General features: G+C 46.5%; 6 protein-coding genes across 7 annotated transcripts; 4 read left to right on the top strand and 2 right to left on the bottom strand.

Annotated features, from left to right (window-relative positions):
* The first annotated feature begins 160 nt into the window (after positions 1-160).
* LOC120425370 (uncharacterized) lies at positions 161-1,460 on the top strand. Its single transcript, XM_039589879.2, has 2 exons — positions 161-1,096; positions 1,164-1,460. The coding sequence occupies exons 1-2, from the start codon at positions 232-234 to the stop codon at positions 1,346-1,348; spliced, it is 1,050 nt and encodes a 349-aa protein (XP_039445813.1). The 5' UTR covers positions 161-231; the 3' UTR covers positions 1,349-1,460.
* LOC120425388 (uncharacterized) lies at positions 1,384-2,387 on the bottom strand. The gene is made up of 3 exons (XM_039589905.2): positions 2,383-2,387; positions 1,719-2,014; positions 1,384-1,668 (listed from the first exon to the last, which is right to left on the bottom strand). The coding sequence occupies exons 1-3, from the start codon at positions 2,385-2,387 to the stop codon at positions 1,532-1,534; spliced, it is 438 nt and encodes a 145-aa protein (XP_039445839.2). The 3' UTR covers positions 1,384-1,531.
* LOC120425373 (uncharacterized) lies at positions 2,371-3,632 on the top strand. The gene is made up of 4 exons (XM_039589881.1): positions 2,371-2,666; positions 2,740-2,875; positions 2,935-3,211; positions 3,277-3,632. The coding sequence occupies exons 1-4, from the start codon at positions 2,386-2,388 to the stop codon at positions 3,516-3,518; spliced, it is 936 nt and encodes a 311-aa protein (XP_039445815.1). The 5' UTR covers positions 2,371-2,385; the 3' UTR covers positions 3,519-3,632.
* A 138-nt stretch (positions 3,633-3,770) lies between these two features.
* On the bottom strand, positions 3,771-6,156 carry LOC120425366 (protein FAM161A). The gene is made up of 3 exons (XM_039589874.2): positions 4,605-6,156; positions 4,305-4,546; positions 3,771-4,245 (listed from the first exon to the last, which is right to left on the bottom strand). The coding sequence occupies exons 1-3, from the start codon at positions 6,135-6,137 to the stop codon at positions 3,822-3,824; spliced, it is 2,199 nt and encodes a 732-aa protein (XP_039445808.1). The 5' UTR covers positions 6,138-6,156; the 3' UTR covers positions 3,771-3,821.
* Positions 6,157-6,943: 787 nt separating this feature from the next.
* On the top strand, positions 6,944-7,704 carry LOC120425375 (uncharacterized). The gene is made up of 2 exons (XM_039589886.2): positions 6,944-7,452; positions 7,513-7,704. The coding sequence occupies exons 1-2, from the start codon at positions 6,956-6,958 to the stop codon at positions 7,694-7,696; spliced, it is 681 nt and encodes a 226-aa protein (XP_039445820.1). The 5' UTR covers positions 6,944-6,955; the 3' UTR covers positions 7,697-7,704.
* A 3,444-nt stretch (positions 7,705-11,148) lies between these two features.
* On the top strand, positions 11,149-18,615 carry LOC120425365 (uncharacterized). Of its 2 annotated transcripts, XM_039589871.2 has the most exons (6): positions 11,149-11,561; positions 12,979-13,032; positions 13,770-15,407; positions 15,475-17,508; positions 17,571-17,743; positions 17,803-18,615. In XM_039589871.2, exons 1-6 carry the CDS (start codon positions 11,406-11,408, stop codon positions 18,248-18,250), a joined length of 4,503 nt encoding a protein of 1,500 aa, XP_039445805.1. In that variant the 5' UTR covers positions 11,149-11,405; the 3' UTR covers positions 18,251-18,615. The 2 variants fall into 2 exon arrangements, with proteins under 2 accessions (XP_039445805.1, XP_039445807.1); XM_039589873.2 differs by lacking the exon at positions 12,979-13,032.

The following is an 18,615-nucleotide window of genomic DNA, read 5'->3' as shown; positions in this document are numbered from 1 at the left end:
AACGATCGCAATAATCATCGAGTTAAATCTAGAAGGCCTTTATATGAAGTGACCTCAGGTCTCTAAAGGGTTACAACACATACCACAAACTCCCTTAAAATCCCGATTTATACCACATGCCCATGACTTGAAAGAGCGATGGACTCGTGACAGCTACGGAAAGATCACCGTAACCGGTCAGTCCTTCTCGACGCGTCCACGACTCTGAAAGCACCCCACAGTAACGCGACAATGGACCCAGACCAGCAACCGCCCGCGTCACAGCCCGAATCGGCGGAATCTGCCCCGGAGCATACCGACTCGGAGCAGCAGCAGCAGCCAGAAGAACATGGTGCCGATTCGAAGTCTGCCCCCAAGCCCAAACCCAAGCCGGTCAAGCGAACCAAGCACGAGAAAAAGCGGCCCAAACCATCTCCCGAACCCCCGGTGCCACAGCCGGAACCTACGCCGCAACCGGATCCCGTCCCCGTTCCGGAGGTGCAGGTTGAACCGGCGCCGAAGCCCCCGACGAAACCCAGCGTTAGTGTGCAGATTCCGCGGGGCATCTCGCCGATCCCGGAAGTGCCCAACAAGCTGACGGATTCGATCCTGCCGCGGCAGTCCAGCGTGGTGTCCGAGCCGGAGATCGTCGGCGGCAGCAGCTTCAAGCCGTGGGCGTTGATCACCGCGTTCAGCGTGCACTGGATCGCGTCGTTCGCCATCTTGATCATCGGGCTAGCGATGACCTTGGTTCCGCCCAACGAGGCGTACTCGTGTCACGTGTACTTTGTTGTGGTTTATCTCCGGATGGTGTACTGGATCGGTACGTTCATCCAGCACGAGCTGATCAAGGCTCCGTGCCGGCGGTTGATCAACCAGAACTACAACCTGTACCGGGACATGATATGCTACCGCAAGGCGCCGCTCAAGGTCGTCTCGCTTTGGAATGCGGTGCTGATCGCGGCCCAGGGTTACGCGACCAAGCAGTTCCACGTGAAGGACTACGGCGCGAACATTTGCAGCGCGATCGGTCCGGACATGACGCCGCAGCTGTTTATCGTGATCTTCTGCGGGCTGGAGACGATCATGCTGGGAATCTTCTACGTGCCGGCCATTAGTGAGTACGCCACATGGATCATATGATCCCATTGAAATGACCTTTGTTTCTTTTTTATTTTCGGTAGAACGTTTGCTCAAGTCGTTGACGTCTCAGGAGCAGGAGGAAGACATGTCCAACGGGACGCTCTCGAACCAGGACGAGATCCCGGTCAACTGGCGGCTGATGCGCCAGGCGGAGCAGATCAAGATTTTGACTGTGGCCAATCAGCAGCTGAGGAGGGAGGCTTTGGACATTGGCGCGTTGGAGTAGGAGTGACATTTTGTTCTCTTTTTTTTGTATCGCTGTTTACAGAAATTGTATACGTTTATTATCGTATTTTTGTATGGAAATATACAAACAATGTTGTTATTTGTTTATTAAACATTCGACATCATCATTGATCCCCAACTTTTTCGCCGTTTGTCTTAACTTTTTGTTTACTCGTTGGATCTCCTAGACCTGTTCGGCACACTGCATTAGGCGATCCTCGATCGTCAATTGCGGACGAATCTCCAAGGTTTTTAACCTAGCCGATCTCGTTTCGAACCTGTGCCTAAGTTCCGCTCGACAGGCAATCCCAATCAATTTCACTGTAAGATTTACCAAGCCTATTATTATTATGGACTCTCTAAACACTTACCGAAGGCAGGCACGTAGAAAGCGGTAAGCGCCAGTAACTGCAGACCGCTGAATGCCACGATAAAAGTCTGTGGAGCGGACCAAATAACTTTGCATTCTTCGCCGTTGGTCAAACCGGACTCATGCTGAGGGCAGTGGTTGGAAACGTACTCCTGGGTCACGATCAGCACCGTATTCCACACGGACACGATCTGCAGCGGTCGCTTGCGGTAGATCGATAGCCGGCGGTACAGTCGATAGTCTTGACGCAGTATCTTCCTACAGGAAGGCTTGGCAGGTGCCGATCCAGAAGCCCACCTGAAGTTACACGATCAGGTTGTATCCCGTGCAGTTGATCTGGGGTTTTAGGGTCAAGTACAGTCCGAGGGTGAACAGTCCAATGGCTACCAACCAGTGGAAGCTGCGAAAAGTGTACTTGACAGATGCGCTCAAATTCCTTGGAATGATCGATGCTCTTACCTGAAGATTTTCAAGATAAAAGAGGGTCGGAAGGTTTCTTCGCACTGCGAAGACTCGTTAAAGATGCTCGTTTATCGGAAGCATGTTGCGGTACATCATCCACCAAAATCGTCCTATCATTCATTTGCACATTTGGAATTGATCTCAACATTCTACCACCGCTATACTAATGGTACGACGTCGTTGTCCAAGGTCGCCTTTTATACCACATGGCTCGCGTCTCGCGAGTAGCCGCCATTGCTGACCTTCATCATTTCTGTCAGCAGTGTCCGTCCGTGTCGAGTGCCAGCAAGATGTCCTTCCTAAGCCGCAGCTTCATGCCACCGTTCTTTCTGTTTCGAGGCGAGTCCTCGTACAGCGCCATGGGCAGCCGACAACAGCAGCAGAGTGCCGGCGGCGATCAACAGTCCCTGCGCTCGTCCAGCTTGATCGGCGAGGAGGACATCCCGCGGATTCGCTTCGAACCGCTCAACACTTCGCTGGTGGTTTGGTGAGCTGCTTTTCGTTGTTGTTTGACATAGTGAGGTTATGTTTTCATCGGGGTTCTTGACTGGTTTCCACAGGATTCAGATGGTCTGTTCGCTGGTGTTGACCGGAACGGGTCTGGTGTACGGATACTACGGATGCTTTATCAATGACGGATGCAACGGGTACTACATTATGTTGCTGGGAAGAGCAGGCTTGTGGATGGCGACCTACGTAAGATGATCTGTCGTTGTTGATGACCATGGGTTGTTAACCCTCCGTTTTGCTTCTAGTGTGTTCATCTGTATGTGAAAAAGTCCCACAACCGGTTGAAGATACTGGGCTACCATCGGTTCCTGCGCTGGACGCATCGCAACAAAAAGCTGCCCCTTCAGTTGGTTTCGTTCTGCAACCTGATCATTCTGACGATGCACACGATCTTCCTGGAGTATTTCGGTGCCCATTTCTTTATTGACTGCCACATCAAGCGCTTCCCGATGATCTTGGCGCTGAGTATCATCTGTGTACTCGAGTGCATCTTCCTCATCCTGACCCATTTTGCGTACCTTGGTAAGCGATCACGATCGCGAGATCATCAGACCTTCGCTAACCCTCACCCCCTTATAATCCCACAGTCAAAGTCAATGTCTTCAACTCGCAACGCTACCCGCCGGATGCTATGCTTACGGGTGAAAATCGACGGAACTCGATGGCTCCGGAGGAGTTTCTGAGCCAGCAATTTTTGCTCGTGGTCAAGCTAATGGACGAGAACCGTCACATTTTGGACAAGATCCGAGAAGCTCGATCGACGGCCGAGGTGATCAACAGCGAGTCGACCCATCTGTCCCAGGTCGAGCAGTCCATGATTGGGGCTTGACAGCTTTGTTTGTTTTGTTTACGTTTAACACAGAAGCTTGTGTTTACCAATAAAGTTCGTATTTTCTTTTTTGTTTACTTCCAATAAAGACCAATGTTTTGTTTTGACGGCACACTTGATATATTTGAATACAGAACCACAGATAAATATTGCACGGAAGCTGAACGGAACCTTACGCTAGCTACATCTCCAAACTCAACAACACAAAGAATGCTAGGTCGGTGTAAACAAAGTGTGAGCTCTTTGTTTACATCCGCGTTTATTTTGATTGTTCACACTCAAAGGGAAAACAAAATGGTGTCTTCAAACATCATCGGTGAAATGGCTATCCAGCTCATCGTCGCACAGCTTGGACGACGAGTCCGTGTAGTTGCTGAGCTTGCTACCGCTGTAGCTGCGCTTGTCCTCACGATGGTTCTTGTCACGACTGGCCCGACCCGACTTACCTTTGTCTACGCCGCCACTGCCACTCTTCTTGAAGCCTTTACCCTTCTCGGACTTGGTAAACAACGGATCTCCCTTTCCATCACCGCCCCCGCTGGTCATGCAGCGATGGGCTACGTGACCCAACCGAGGGCCCCATTGCGGAGGACCTTCCAGCAGCAGCGGAGCCGCCTTCACCCGCTGTCTCATCAACTCCATATTAATCGCATGCTCTTCCTGCCTTAGCTTCTGTTCCGCTCGGCGAGTCGCCAATCGCAAATTCAGCTCCTCCTGGTGACTGTGACTGAAATCAAAACATCTTCAGGTTCGAATCCGAAACTACCCTCCCCACACATGACTTACTCAATGTTCAAGTTCTGAAAGGCCTGCGACTTTTTGACGCCCCACTGGAACTTGGGCGCCTTCTTGACCGAGTCGGTACCACTGTCCTCCAGGTCAAGATCGCGCAGCTTCTTGCGGCACCACTCGGTACGCAGCGTAGCGGCCAGATTCGGACGGTTCACCGGGTAGATCGGCGTTGCGCTGGTTCCGGGGTTCGCGTCCACGCTACCCGTGCAGCTCGAGTTGCTCGACGGGTAGAGCAGCTGGAAAATACACGGATTCACTCAAACTGATCACGCTTGATCAACTTAGTCAACTCACCTTTCCGACGCACTTGGACTGCGACGGCGTCGACGAGCCGGCTTCGAACGCTCCGGAAAAGAACTCCACGCATCGCTCTTCGATGCCCTTTTTCCGCTTGGAACTGCGCTTCGATTTGCGCTTTCGTTTGCCCTTCTTCGACGGAGAGTCGGCGGAATCGACGCGCGACGGTCCCTTTCGCATCAGCTGTTGTTGGTTTTGGGAGTTTCGCTCCCGACGGGCCATGGCCGGAGGCAGGGAGGACTGCCGCATGAGTTCCTCGGCGCGGAGTCGCTTGTTCATGTTCCGGAAGTAGTCCTCCTCCCACATCTTGAAGTAGAAATAGTTGCTGAACAGGTTCTTTGGGCAGGGTTTGGCTTTGAAGGAAGAAGTGGATGGTTTAGGGAGGGTTTCGAAGCCGGTGGTCAGGAGGGCCGGTGAGGACAGGCTACGGCTGAGGCATCGGCTGTGGGGACGGTTGAGGCGCTCGCTGAAATGGAATGGCTTCATCTGGGACTGCAGCTCGATTTCGGAGTTGAGCTTTGCTAGCCGGTTCCGGTACTCCTGGTCGGCCATGATGGTGTTGAATAGAGGAATTCGAGAAGTGATGGGAACCGGGTTCGCCTTGATCGTGGAAGTTAGCTTGTTGAGAGTCTCCTTGGATGATGAGAAGGCGTTTTGGCTGGTGACCAGCAGATCTTGTAGCGCTCGTTCGTCCTCCTCCCGTTGAGTCATTTTGTACGGTTGTGGAATGGTGATCTTAGAATAGTCCCGTATGGGAGAGGCCGACTTGCAGCGTAGATTCCGCTTACAATAGCGATCATACCGTTCAACAAAGTCCGAGTTGATCGGAGTGGTGCACGTCGAAGCGTTCTTTGTACTATCTTCGTGGTCTGAAATAAAAGGCGTTCCAGCGCGGAACCTCCTGCGGGAAGGTCTTCCCTCGGAACTGTCCTCTTTGGTGTCATCCTTCCCCGCCATCGCAGTGGCTTCAATTCGAACCGATTTCGCTGAACCCTTTCGGGTCGTCCCATTGAGAATCCCACTCTGCTGCACCGCTGGAGGTGACTTGCTCCACGAGCTGAGCGACTCATTATCGTTGTCATCGCGCTTGGAACGTCTGCTGCTGCTACATCCGGGTTCAAAAGCCGCGTTAAAGCAAGAAAATCTCAACTCCCGCTGCTTCTTCCGAAGTGTATTCAGCTTGTGGTAAAACTCCTCATTCGGTAGATGGTTCAGGTCATCGTAGTCGGGAATGCTGTCGTAAAACTTAACCAGCGATTGGAAGTTGTCCGACTCCTTCCGCAACTGGTGCGTAATCGAGCAGCACTTGGTCCGTGTCCTCGAGGGGTGACCGTTCCGAACCAACGGACACTTGCTGGTGGCCTTCTTACGCGTAATCATGTCCAAGTTTTGCAGACGCTGCTGGTCTTCGGGACCTCGGTCCAAACTGCACTGCGGTACCAGGTACGACGGAACTGGATGCTTGCTGGCCGGATTCAGCGGCTTTTTGATGCAAGAATTCAAGAACACTGACCGCCCGTGGCCGGACATTGTCTACGGGTTCAAGCGGAACGCTCGAGTGCTGGCATTTTTTGAGATTCTGGAGTTTTTTTGTAAAACGATTTACACTGCACGCAAATTTTCACCACCAGCAAGAAAAAAAGTTCTTGTTTGTGTTTATCGGTGTCCCGTGGTTACCGGAAACGGTGCCTCGTGAGTGTGAAAATGTGGACATGCCCGCCAGGCGGGATTGGGCACCTATTTGTTTGTGATTTCATTAGATGTAGCGTAATTATAAACAAACCTCTTAACGAACATGTATTGTTTACTTACAGATATCTTGGACTTCGTTTTGGACACAGACAGCAGCGAGCTACCGAAACTCAAGAAGTTGGAAACGCAGTATTTGGAGCTTTGAAATTGAGTTTGCAAAAGTATCAACGACGGCTGACTGGCGCTCCCAAGAAAAGAAAATGCGGATTTCTTTAACAAAAGTGTTTGGGGCTTGAAAGTTGGGTTTTCAAAAGTGTCAACAACAGATGATTTTATAAAAAAGCCGCGAAGAAGGTCATCTATAAGGTAAGCAAGCATGCTTTTAAAATTAACGGCACGACAAAAAGTTGTAGTTTCATCGAGAGTTTATTTGATTCTGACGTCCGTGTTAGGGAAATCTTAATGTTTCTTAAATCTAGTAGACAATATTATCATCCCAACAAATCTAGTACGTTCACTATCCTCTTCTTAGCAGTAAATAAAAATCAGGAACAGCGAGTGTATTTAGACAGGTGTTCAAACAGGGTTTTGTTCAAAGTGTTCACAAAACCTTCATTAGAGTCGAAATCTTCGTAGAAAACATACGCGCTTTAACCATGTTCCATGTTGTAATGTCATTTGTGGTGATTTCATCGGTTCTTGTGGCCGGTGGACCACCTAAGAAAATTCCCCCCGCCACTACCGTAACCCTTTCCACCAGTCAATTCAACAAAACCGAACACCAGGATCGCGTCAGAAACATCCTGCTGTACAGTCCGGTGCAGGTTTTTGCCCCCAAATTCCGGATCGTCTCGGCAACGCAGGAACAGGTCGTTGGCACCGTTCACTACCGCTACCGGGTCGTGTTCGCGGACGATCCCCGCCAGAGACCGTGCGAGCTGGCGTCGTCCGAACCTCCGCGGAAGATGCGCAAGTTGATGCTCGAACAGCCAGTGGTTTCGTACACGTGTTCGTACAACCCTGGGAAGAATGTTCTACCGGGGGTACACTGTCTCGGCTGTCCGGAGGTGCTGTCCCGCGAGGAACTTGCAAAGAACGTTCACGAGGGCAGAGTTGAGCGGATCTTGCAGTCGGAGGGCATCGAGGATTATAGGTAGGTTCTAGGAGTTCGTCCAAAGGATTGGTCTCGCTGATTAGGGGTTGTTTATTGTAGCGACTTGACAATCATCGGCGGAGTCAGTGAGGCAGGTGCTGGAACCAAGTACAAGTACAACGTGGAGTTCGTCGTGGGTCCGATAGCGTGCGCATTGACAGCTCAAGAAAATTCTCGTCTGACAGATCCGGCCGAGCGTCGCCAGTATTCGTCTCTTTGCAGCAAGATACCCATGTCGTACTAGTTCCCTGACTGAAAAGTCCGTCGGACGTCCGTCGTTTGTCGTCCGTGCAACCGTACGACGTCGCACGACAATGTCGTGCGACATTCGCACGAATGTCATACGTTTTTGCACCAAAATGTCGTATTTGTCGTGCGATCGATGATCGAAATTGTACGACATTGTCGTACGACATTCGACCGACGTCGCACGGTTTTGTTATTTAGAATGTCGTGCTATTGTCGTGTGCTGTCATTTCGGATTTTTAGGTTATGTTGCAGTTGAAAAAACTGTTGTTTTGTTTTTATTGTTTTTTTTTATTTCAACTGTCAAAATTTCACAAAAATATTTACTTGTTCACTTAATTTCACTTGCGGATCGCCGATTCTTCTCCAACTTTGCTTCCTTCGGGATTTGCCTTGACCGCAGCTTCCGGCTTGGATGTTGGAGGCGGCCGTGGCAGCATCTTGGCCGTGTTGGACTTTTGCTCCTCGACGCGCTGATCAAAACCCGGATGTGACACCTTGGCGACGATCTTGAACATCCGACGGATTGATGTTTACCGGAGTACGAGAGGCTGCTTCCTTGGGTTCTACGGAAGCCACGCGGGACCACACGGGGACGCATGGTTTCCGGCAGGATCAGATCAGAATATGTTTGTTGCCTGAAAAAATATAACATCAATCAACAATTGGCAAGAATTTATAAATTAAATTCAGAATTCAATAATAAATATAATAATAAAATTTCAAAACAATAATTTCAAATATGTAACATTCAAATATTTTGTAACTATAAAAGAAAAACTAAATTTATTTATTCTCGCGTACTTTTACAAAATGTCCTATGTTCATAGAAAACCCATGGCGCATTGTTTTTTTTAAAAAGAATTCTAATTGAAGACATCTTAAAAATTTAAATTTAAAAACGTATAAAACTCAAATTACTGCAAATAATTAAAAAATCCGACAATATTATTATTATTTAAAATTTGTACCAAATTTGAGAATTCTAAAAATATTTAATGATCAAACGTTTACAAATTTCAGCATCATCATCTCATCATTAAATTCTAAAATTCTAAAATTCTAAAATTCTAAAATTCTAAAATTCTAAAATTCTAAAATTCTAAAATTCTAAAATTCTAAAATTCTAAAATTCTAAAATTCTAAAATTCTAAAATTCTAAAATTCTAAAATTCTAAAATTCTAAAATTCTAAAATTCTAAAATTCTAAAATTCTAAAATTCTAAAATTCTAAAATTCTAAAATTCTAAAATTCTAAAATTCTAAAATTCTAAAATTCTAAAATTCTAAAATTCTAAAATTCTAAAATTCTAAAATTCTAAAATTCTAAAATTCTAAAATTCTAAAATTCTAAAATTCTAAAATTCTAAAATTTTAAAATTCTAAAATTCTAAAATTCTAAGATTCTAAAATTCTAAAATTCTAAAATTCTAAAATTCTAAAATTCTAAAATTCTAAAATTCTAAAATTCTAAAATTCTAAAATTCTAAAATTCTAAAATTCTAAAATTCTAAAATTCTAAAATTCTAAAATTCTAAAATTTTAAAATTCTAAAATTCTAAAATTCTAAAATTCTAAAATTCTAAAATTCTAAAATTCTAAAATTCTAAAATTCTAAAATTCTAAAATTCTAAAATTCTAAAATTCTAAAATTCTAAAATTCTAAAATTCTAAAATTCTAAAATTCTAAAATTCTAAAATTCTAATTTTCTGAATATTAAAATTGGAGAGTACCTCAATACCAAAATCATTTACTTCAATTCGTGATATTTTTAACTCCTATTTTTCATTAGACCAAAAAAAAATTCAAAAGTTAATAGATTTTAAATTTTTCCAATTTTAAAATTTAAGAATTTTTAGATTTTTTTAAAAGAATTTTTAAAAGTTTAAAATATTTAAAAGAAATAAAAACTTTAACATTTTTAAAATTTAAAAAATATATTTTGTAAAAATTTTGTATTTTTTTTTTTGTTTTTTTTTTATTTTTTGAATTTTTTAAATTTGTTTTATTTAAAATAATCAAAATTTAAGATGTGCAAAAAAAAGAGATTTTTTTAATTTTTAGAATTTTAAGAAACTTACTTATTTTTAAAATGCGTAGAATTTATAACAAATAGAATTTTTGATAATTTTTATTTAAAAATATAAATTATTTGAATTTTAGCATTTTTAGAATTTACAATTTTGGAATTTTAGAACATATAATTTTTAGAATTTTAGAATTCAAAATTTCAACTCGTGCGACTAACGTTTTGGGAATTTATGAACTTTATAATGTTAGATTTTTAGTATTTATGAATTGAAAAATTTTGTATTTAAGAATTAGGGAATTTTAATATTTAAATTATTGTCAATTTTAAAATTTTAATATTTTAGAGTTTATTTTTTTAATATTTGAAGACTTTGAGAATTTTAAATTAATGAATTGTATAATTTAAGAATATTAACAATTTGCACAATATCAAGAAATTAAATGAATTTAGAATTTTCAATTTCTTGCATTCTTAAGTTCTGGAATGCTAGAATTTTAAATAAAGAATGAAAAACTTTATAATTTAATTTTACAATTATCAAATCAAATCAGCGTTGAAGTTTTTTTTAAGCATTATTGGATTAAAAAGTTAAGAATTTGTGATGCTCATCTAATTTTTAATTTCGATCGTCCAATCGCACTCCCAGCACACCTCCTCCATCGTTTCTAAAACATGACTCACCAGTTCCATTAGATATGGAGGCAACCTCTCGCGGAAAGTAAAACACCAAACACTAACGGCTTCCTCGATCGCAAACTGGTTCCTTCCCGTCCTGTCTTCCGGAATGGCTCGCCGAGTAATCCATATTTCCCGTCCTCCTCTTCCTCCTATACCGCCACGAAGACCGCAATCTGGAATACAAGACAATTTGATTTGGTTGTCGCCCACTCCGGCCGGAACTTTCCGGCAGAAAAAGTAATTCAATCTAGAACACAACTTACCTTTAAACTGGCCAAAATCCTCCCAAAGCCTAAAACCAACAACAATTTGTTCGGCTCGGTTGCAATCAAGTCCGAACAAGTTCAACTGAAGAGAACTGTCAAACTGTTTGCGTCGACGATAATCGACGTCGAATTGAAGGTAAATCGATGGAAAAAACAACGTCGGGCATGTCGAGTGTTTGTCGTACGTTTGTCGTCCTTTTGACCAATCGATATCGAAACGGTAAAATCAAAACCGTGCGACAACTCGTACGACGTGCGACATTTTTCAAACAGGGATTGCTTGTGCACATGTTACGTTCAGAATAAACGGTAATCATGCCCGCCCTTGATTCTCGCTTGATTGCGCCTGCAAGGTATGCAACCGCTTGCTCTTTCTCACAGTCTCAGTAGGCTCGTCTTTCTCTCTACCTCCGTATTTCCATTCAACTACGCTGAGAGCTCAATCGTAGCAACCAGTTGAGTGGAGGCAGCCGTCGTGAACGGACGTGTTTTTTGTGCAGTTCTCGTGGATTATTTGTAAACAAAAGGACTTTCTTTCGCCGTGAATCACTGTATTGGTGTTGTTTACATACATTGCCATTGCGTTTGTGTAGGGGTGTTCGGTCAAGTGCAGTAGCCTACTACTGCGAGGACGGGGGGAAAGATCAGCAGTACGAATTTTTTTTTTTTTTGCGGATGACGTCTCAGCAGTAACAACAACCTTTCGTGAAACATCATCGAACGCTCCATCATGAACGGCTGGAGCGGCAAGCTGGTGGTAAATATTTTGATACTACTGGCGATAACCCTATCTGCGGCGAGATGCCAGGAGGAATCTGCGGTAGCGACGGAGCAGACCGAGACTAGTGGTGGTGATGCTGCTGCTGCAGGCGCTGACAATGTGAAGGTAACACAGACAAAAATATAAAGCAAACTAATACCTACGAGAGAGAAAGATGCAAAGTAGAACCAAATCTGTTCGTAATGTTACTAAACAGCTGAGGCCGAGAAAGTGGTCGCAGTGCTTACATTTCTTGGCTTTTGTTTCTTCTAGAACATAACACTTCTTTGCGTAGATTTGTACGGTTTCTTGTCGTTCGCTTCGCGTTTGGCCGTCGGACTTTTGTTTTTGAAGGCTTGGCAGAGTTGTCCAAGACGATTCAAGCAGTCCGCGGTCTTCTTTGATGACTCATCGGTAGGGTAGGGGATTCGCGTAGCCTGCTGCGTAGGTTGTAATTTGCGTAACGATTCCTGCGACAATGGACTTTATTTTGATTTTTTTTAATATGCGTTGTTTTACTTTCTTTTGAGGTAAAGGTAAAGACCCTATTTTCACGTTTTTACTTTGTTGTTTGTTCTGTCAGCGTAAGCAGTATTGATAGGCATTGATGAATGTCGTCACTTGCTTGTACAAAGTGGCGCTTGTTGTTGTCTGCCTTGGGGGTTTTATCTTCTCTGTTCAGTGTCTTGTTTGAGATCGATGACCGGATACTCGATAATTGATGATGGAAGCTCTTTTCGACTTCATGGAACCGAAGAAAACTGAACTGCTTTGTTCAGTGACTCTTCACAGTGACAAATTGCTGATTCAACAAATTTGAAGGTTTATGTCGCATTTCAAGTTGGTTTTTGTACCATTGGGTATAAAAATGCCTCATATTAAAACTCGGCTAAAAAGTGTGACTAACTTAGTCTCATCGCAAAATGGTGCTCCAATTTCATCTACGTTGCCGACTACTAGTTCACATTTTCCCACTTGCAAAGATTAGAATGTGATTTCATTCATTACTTTGCGAGCGGCGCAATCTACAGCTAATACTACTTGCTTTAGCTTAGCTTATACGGATGCTTTGAACAGAGCCACCGATTGACTACACCAAGTACTCTTCAAGTATTCTGCGCCGTCTAGAACGTCCACGAAACCGGTTCTTTACTGCTGCTTTCTACGAAGTGAAGTCATGCCCAGGCTTGATCGTTTGCTGGTCACGTAAATCTCGCGACACAACAAATTGATTCTAATTAGTTGGCCATGCCATCCGAGTGCACGGCGCAAATCAAAACCACCAACTTCAGCCATCTTTGCAAAAATAAAAACAGCATGACCAAATTACATCCAATTGAACTCTCGGCACTCGGTATTTTTTTTCGGTTTAATTGGCGAAAGGGTTACTGGGTTGCGGAATCATTTGCAATTCGAACAACCGTTGCGGCGTTTGCCAGGTGCTCCAGCACTCAGCAGTATGTCATGATCAGTCGTAATGTCCGCGACTGCAAAGGTCAGTTGGATTAAAATGAGCTTTTTACTTTCTTCCGCATTCACGCAGGACTATCTGGCTACCGGGTTGCGTTTAGAACATGAACTTGTCAAGGAGCAGGCCGTGAGTTTTGTTGTCTTTTGTTGATTCCCAGCATGCCAGGTTTCGTTTGTCCGTCCCCGCAGCCTACTAAGGGGTTTCGCTTCGCCGACGTAATAATCATTAGTTCGTATTGTCCGTATTATAGAATTACAGTAATAAAATGGGTGCTAAAAATCCGCCTACCTAACCAAGCATGACTAATGGCTTCCGGAGGGTCATCAATGGCGACACCAAGACTCTTATCACAACCCGCAAGCTGTTCCAACTCGCGTGGTCCCGCAAGCTGATAACCTAGTAAATACACCGCAAGCCGACGCAAATATAAACAATCCCATGTGGTTCCCTTGCAAACTTGTTTATCAGTTGGTTATTATATCATCTCGAAGGGGGTCAAGAAACACTTATTCTGTTCTGGAGAGTATCCTTACAATTATTTATGTTATTTGTTCATCAAAATTTTCTCAAAAGTAAACAAACATTTGGAACTGATCATCCGTGCAAAATAACTACTCTGTTGGTAAACAAGCATGCTTCACGCCACACATCCCGGTCCTCTTCGGTACGTGACAAAATTCTAAAAGTGGCCATGACACGTCGAAACCTAACCTCACTCGAAACCTCCGACCTTCAACCAAAACAACACACATCAACCATAAAAACTTGCTAATCCATCGTTGGGTGATCGTTGGACCTGTATGCGCACTAACCTCAACTGGAGAGCAACCTCCGGATAGCTACACACATCCCTCCATCCACAGGACGAACCGTCAACGAAAAGCGGCAGTGGCGAAAGCTTTGTCGCGATTCACGTAGACGCCCTTGGCACAAAGGAACAGCTGCGACCTTCGCTGCGCGGTCTGTCCTACATCGCGATAAGCTTCCTACCCCAAGGATTCTCCTTGGTCGAGGTCCAGACGGCGACCCGTGAAGTCGTTGCCGGTGTACGGTACGAACTGCTCGCGAAAGCGCTCGACCAAGATCAGTTGGAAGTGTTGTGCGCCCTCACGGTCCTCGAAAAACCATGGATCACGACCGAAAGTGGTGACAAGTATCGGATACTTGAGCACTCGAACTGTACCTCACCGTCGGACGAAACGACCACCGTTGAGGTGGTCACCAAACTGAACCCGATTTACGACCCAAACGTGCGGGCTCAACAGGAGATGACGCCGTCACGCTTCAAGGATTTGGTCAACCAAATCATCATTGAGAAGCACGAAGTGAGAGAACACACTACGACAACCGAACCAGCAACAACTCCAGGACTCAGCGAGTCTTCCAAAGATGCGCTGGATCAGCTGTTCCTCTTCGGAAGCGAGGCGCAACAGCAACGTCGAGTCGAGACAAGCGCCGACGAACGTCGCCAGGAAGTGATCGAGGAGGTGATCGTTCCGAAGCGAGTTGAGCAGCAAAACACCGAAGCGACGACAACCGAAGCAGCGACAGCGACAAACCTTACGCTTGATCAGCAGGTTCAGTCAACGTTCGAGGAGGTGTTCAAGACTCACCAGGAGATACAGAAAGCATTGGATGAAGTGATCCAAAGGGGAGGCAATCGGGATGCCCAGCTCAAGTACGAACCCGTCTTTGCGGAACTGCTGCAGAAGGTCAAAACCAGCATCGACAACTACTACCGCACGACGAACCCGGGTGGAGGAGAAGCGAACGTAGACACGACGGCGTTTGTCGTTAGCGACAACGTTGCGACGGTCACCCATCGCGTGGAAGAGGATCAGCACAACTCGTCGGAAAGCGACGAAGATCAACAGGTAATCCAGCCGGTTCGCGATCTTGCTCCACCCAAGATCGATTCGGTGGTGATGCACTTTAGCGACGACAGTGACGATCAGCAGCAGCAGGAAGTTCAACGACCCCAGACGCGGGAAGAATTGCTGCGAGAGTTCAACGCTGATGATTCACAACAGAGGAACAAGCGAGCTCCGCGATCGAGCTCGCACGAGCACGACGGTCACTATTCACCGTTCTTCGGAAGCTCTTCCGCGGAGTCCCACGAACACTACGGTCGACCGTACACCGGTTTCAATCCGTTCCTGAACCCGTACAATCCGTACAACTACCAGTACAGAAGGAAGCGATCGGTTGAGGATTTGGACCTGAACGGGGAAGACCGAAACGAGATGGATCACATGGAGAAGATCATTGCGGAGGCGATCGAGATGCTGGACACGATGGATGCGGATCAGTTCAAGCGCGTTCTTCTGGACGTTGTCAACGTCAAGCGGATCAACCAGTTTGGTAGCGCGGTCGAGCAGAAGGGGGAACTGTTTGTGGCCCGTGTCGTGACTGCCAACTCACACTGTATCGAAGAGGCCGAGGATGTGGTCAAGTGCAAGCGGCTTCTGATCGATGGGAGCAGCAAGTTTTGCACGCTTGAGGTTCTTACTTAGGAAAGGGGAGAGGGGACAAAGGTCGGTGTTATTACATGTTATGTCTTGCTTTCAGATTCGCGTCAAAGATCAGGAAGTCCGGTTGGTCAAGTCGGAATGTGCTGCGAACAACGCTCCGGGTGGTCATCGAGAGGTTGACGTGTCCGAACCGGAGCATAACGAGCGTATCCGGAACGGACTGCAGGGATACAACGATGGTAGCCTGAAGTCTTCCAAGTTTGTGATCCGTTGCGGCACGGTCCAGGTGGTAGCCGGTACCATCTACCGCTACACGGTTGACTTGGTAGATGAAGACGATCAGGTGACGGCAAGCTGCAAAGTAAAGATCTTCTCGCCGCTGCAAGGTGACGATGAGTACAAGTTCGACTGCCATGAGGCAGGCAAGACGCGCTCGCGTCGTGACGTGGAAAAAAAGAAGCTAAGCAAGGCACCAAAGACGGGTGGGGCTTTGGAGTTGACCCCGGAGGAGTTCAATAAACCGGAACACCAGGAGCGCATCAGTGGAATCCTTGTGTCCTCGTTGGGTAGCTCGGAGAAAAAGTACCGCATTGTGGGAGCGACCCAGCAGTTGGTGTCGGGAACTCTTTACACGTACAAGGTCACCTTCAACGACGATCCGGACAAGCTAGTGTGCAAGCTGACTTCGTATGAGCGGATTTGGCTGAAGGAGAAGTCACCGGCAGAATGGCGCAAGGTGTCGTACTCGTGTCCGGATGCTCCGACAAAACGCACGAAACGATTTGCCTGTGCCGGATGTCCATCGACGCTGTCCGCTGAAGAACTGAAAAACGATGAACACCTAGGAAGGATCAACAAGATTCTCGTTGGAACAGGCGGTGACGCAAGCAACAAACCGGAGGTCATTAACGGCACCAGTCAGGTTGTAGCCGGATCTAAGTACACGTACTTCGTGGCATTCAAGCAGGACGGTGGTGATCGTCGAGTCTGCAAGTTTGTTTCCTGGGAAAGACCGTGGTTGGAAGGAGCTGAAGCGTACCAGTACTCGTCGTCGTGTGACGGTCAAGACGAGTCCAACTCTGTCGCTTTGAAGCGATCGAAGCGCGCTTTCGGCGGAGAACGTCTGCTGACCGAGGAGGAACTTGGCCAAGACGAACACGTCAAGCGAATCAACAAGATCCTGGTGGCCAACAGTGCGACGGAACAGCAGACTCCGAAGGTCATCAATGGAACGGTTCAAGTGGTTGCTGGACGGTCGTTCACGTACTACATCTCGTACCCGGTCAACGGCGCCGATCGAGTGTGCAAGCTGAACGCCTGGGAACGTCCCTGGCTGGAAGAGAAGGATCCGACACAAGCGTACCAGTACACGTTCAACTGTGACGGAAGCGACGAGAAGACCCGCAAACGTCGTCACGCCAAGAAGGTCGGTACGTCTAATGATCTCACGCTGGATGATCTGCGGGACGAAAGCCACGTGGAGCGTATCAGGGCCGGATTGGTCGCTTACAACACCGAAAAGTCCAAGTCGTACCAGGATTTCGAGATTCTTAAAGGCTCCGTACAGCTTGTGGCTGGTTCTCTGTACAAATACACGTTCAAGATCAAGGGTGATCCCAGCGTTGTTTGCAAGATCTCCGTGTGGGAGCGCGTTTGGATGGAGGAAAAGGATCAACGCAAGTACAACGTAAAGTGTGACGGTGACGAAGAACCGGAACAGGAGAACCAACAGCAGCATACCGTGGCCAAGCGTTCGCTTCGACCGCACCCGAACCTGGAGGCGCATCACTACTCCAAGAGCGAAGACCACTCGCGTCACCTGTTTGACAAGTTCAAGACTCGGCACAACCGCACCTACCAGAGCTCGCTGGAGCACGAGATGCGGTTCCGCATTTTCAAGAACAATCTGTTCAAGATCGAACAGCTGAACAAGTACGAGCAGGGTACGGCCAAGTACGGAATTACGCACTTTGCCGACATGACCAGTGCGGAGTACCGGGCGCGTACGGGACTGGTGGTACCGCGGGAAGGGGACGAGGTGAACCACATCCGCAATCCGGTGGCGGAGATTGACGAGCACATGGAACTGCCGGATGCGTTCGATTGGAGGGAGCTGGGTGCGGTTTCGGAGGTGAGTTTGTCGAAACGTCAAACGGATAAAGGTTATTCTAACCTAAAAAAACTCGATTCTAGGTGAAAAATCAAGGCAACTGCGGATCTTGCTGGGCATTCAGCGTGGTAGGCAACATCGAGGGTTTGCATCAGGTCAAGACGAAAAAGTTGGAGGAGTACTCCGAGCAGGAACTGCTCGACTGCGACACCGTCGACAGTGCTTGCAACGGAGGTTTCATGGATGACGCATACAAGTGAGTTTTTAAAAGGGGCAGACGGTGTAGTAAAGTACTAACTGATGAACTTATTTTAGGGCGATCGAGAAGATCGGTGGCCTGGAGCTAGAGTCCGAGTACCCGTACCTGGCCAAAAAACAAAAGACCTGCCACTTCAACAAAACCATGGCCCACGTACGTGTCAAGGGAGCCGTCGATCTGCCCAAGAACGAAACGGCCATTGCGCAGTTCCTGGTGGCCAACGGCCCCGTTTCGATCGGACTCAACGCCAACGCGATGCAGTTCTACCGCGGAGGAATTTCCCACCCGTGGAAGCCCCTGTGCAGCAAGAAGAATCTGGACCATGGCGTGCTGATTGTCGGCTACGGCGTTAAGGAGTACCCGATGTTCAACAAGACGCTGCCGTACTGGATCGTCAAGAACTCGTGGGGACCAAAGTGGGGCGAGCAGGGCTACTACCGGGTGTTCCGCGGGGACAACACGTGTGGCGTCAGCGAAATGGCCACGTCGGCGGTGCTCGAGTAGAAGCGGGAAGGTTTGGGCGTTATTTCCACAAATCTATATCTGTATGTCTCTATGTGTATGTGTTTCTACCCTTGGGAGGTAAGCGAAGGGTAGAGTTATTTTTTGTGTTACGAACGAACAATAACCTCTAACAAAAACAAAACGATGGCTGAGAGATTGTGCCGAAGAGAACAAATTCTAGAGTTATTTATCCACTATTATTAAAAACTATACCTCTTTAATAAAACTACACGCAGTTGATGCAAGGTTTGTTTGGAAATGTTGTTCCAATCTTCAAGTATTGCTCGAGATTGAAACCTTTTGGTTGCAAACAAACTTTTGCATACGCTCAACTAGCAGTTTAAAATGCTTCCTAACAACTGTAA

This window comes from Culex pipiens, chromosome 1, assembly GCF_016801865.2.
Source record: "Culex pipiens pallens isolate TS chromosome 1, TS_CPP_V2, whole genome shotgun sequence".
Taxonomy (NCBI): Eukaryota; Metazoa; Arthropoda; class Insecta; order Diptera; family Culicidae; genus Culex; species Culex pipiens.
Note: the sequence above shows the minus strand (reverse complement) of the source record. Positions and strands in the feature narration are given on the sequence as shown.

What these genes read in the sequence shown, in the direction of transcription:
- LOC120425366 (XM_039589874.2), bottom strand. Translation starts at nt 6,137, where the DNA reads ATGTCCGGCCACGGGCGGTCAGTGTTCTTGAATTCTTGCATCAAAAAG. An exon ending in AGTCCAAGTGCGTCGGAAAG is followed by an intron (nt 4,547 to 4,604) that starts GTGAGTTGACTA and finishes TGTATTTTCCAG; the next exon opens with CTGCTCTACCCGTCGAGCAA. An exon ending in TTTCAGAACTTGAACATTGA is followed by an intron (nt 4,246 to 4,304) that starts GTAAGTCATGTG and finishes TTTTGATTTCAG; the next exon opens with TCACAGTCACCAGGAGGAGC.
- LOC120425370 (XM_039589879.2), top strand. Translation starts at nt 232, where the DNA reads ATGGACCCAGACCAGCAACCGCCCGCGTCACAGCCCGAATCGGCGGAA. An exon ending in CTTCTACGTGCCGGCCATTA is followed by an intron (nt 1,097 to 1,163) that starts GTGAGTACGCCA and finishes TATTTTCGGTAG; the next exon opens with AACGTTTGCTCAAGTCGTTG.
- LOC120425375 (XM_039589886.2), top strand. Translation starts at nt 6,956, where the DNA reads ATGTTCCATGTTGTAATGTCATTTGTGGTGATTTCATCGGTTCTTGTG. An exon ending in GAGGGCATCGAGGATTATAG is followed by an intron (nt 7,453 to 7,512) that starts GTAGGTTCTAGG and finishes TGTTTATTGTAG; the next exon opens with CGACTTGACAATCATCGGCG.
- LOC120425373 (XM_039589881.1), top strand. Translation starts at nt 2,386, where the DNA reads ATGGCTCGCGTCTCGCGAGTAGCCGCCATTGCTGACCTTCATCATTTC. An exon ending in AACACTTCGCTGGTGGTTTG is followed by an intron (nt 2,667 to 2,739) that starts GTGAGCTGCTTT and finishes TGGTTTCCACAG; the next exon opens with GATTCAGATGGTCTGTTCGC. An exon ending in GCTTGTGGATGGCGACCTAC is followed by an intron (nt 2,876 to 2,934) that starts GTAAGATGATCT and finishes TTTTGCTTCTAG; the next exon opens with TGTGTTCATCTGTATGTGAA.
- LOC120425365 (XM_039589871.2), top strand. Translation starts at nt 11,406, where the DNA reads ATGAACGGCTGGAGCGGCAAGCTGGTGGTAAATATTTTGATACTACTG. An exon ending in AACTTGTCAAGGAGCAGGCC is followed by an intron (nt 13,033 to 13,769) that starts GTGAGTTTTGTT and finishes CTCCATCCACAG; the next exon opens with GACGAACCGTCAACGAAAAG. An exon ending in GCAAGTTTTGCACGCTTGAG is followed by an intron (nt 15,408 to 15,474) that starts GTTCTTACTTAG and finishes TCTTGCTTTCAG; the next exon opens with ATTCGCGTCAAAGATCAGGA.
- LOC120425388 (XM_039589905.2), bottom strand. An exon ending in TTTCTACGTGCCTGCCTTCG is followed by an intron (nt 1,669 to 1,718) that starts GTAAGTGTTTAG and finishes TAAATCTTACAG; the next exon opens with TGAAATTGATTGGGATTGCC.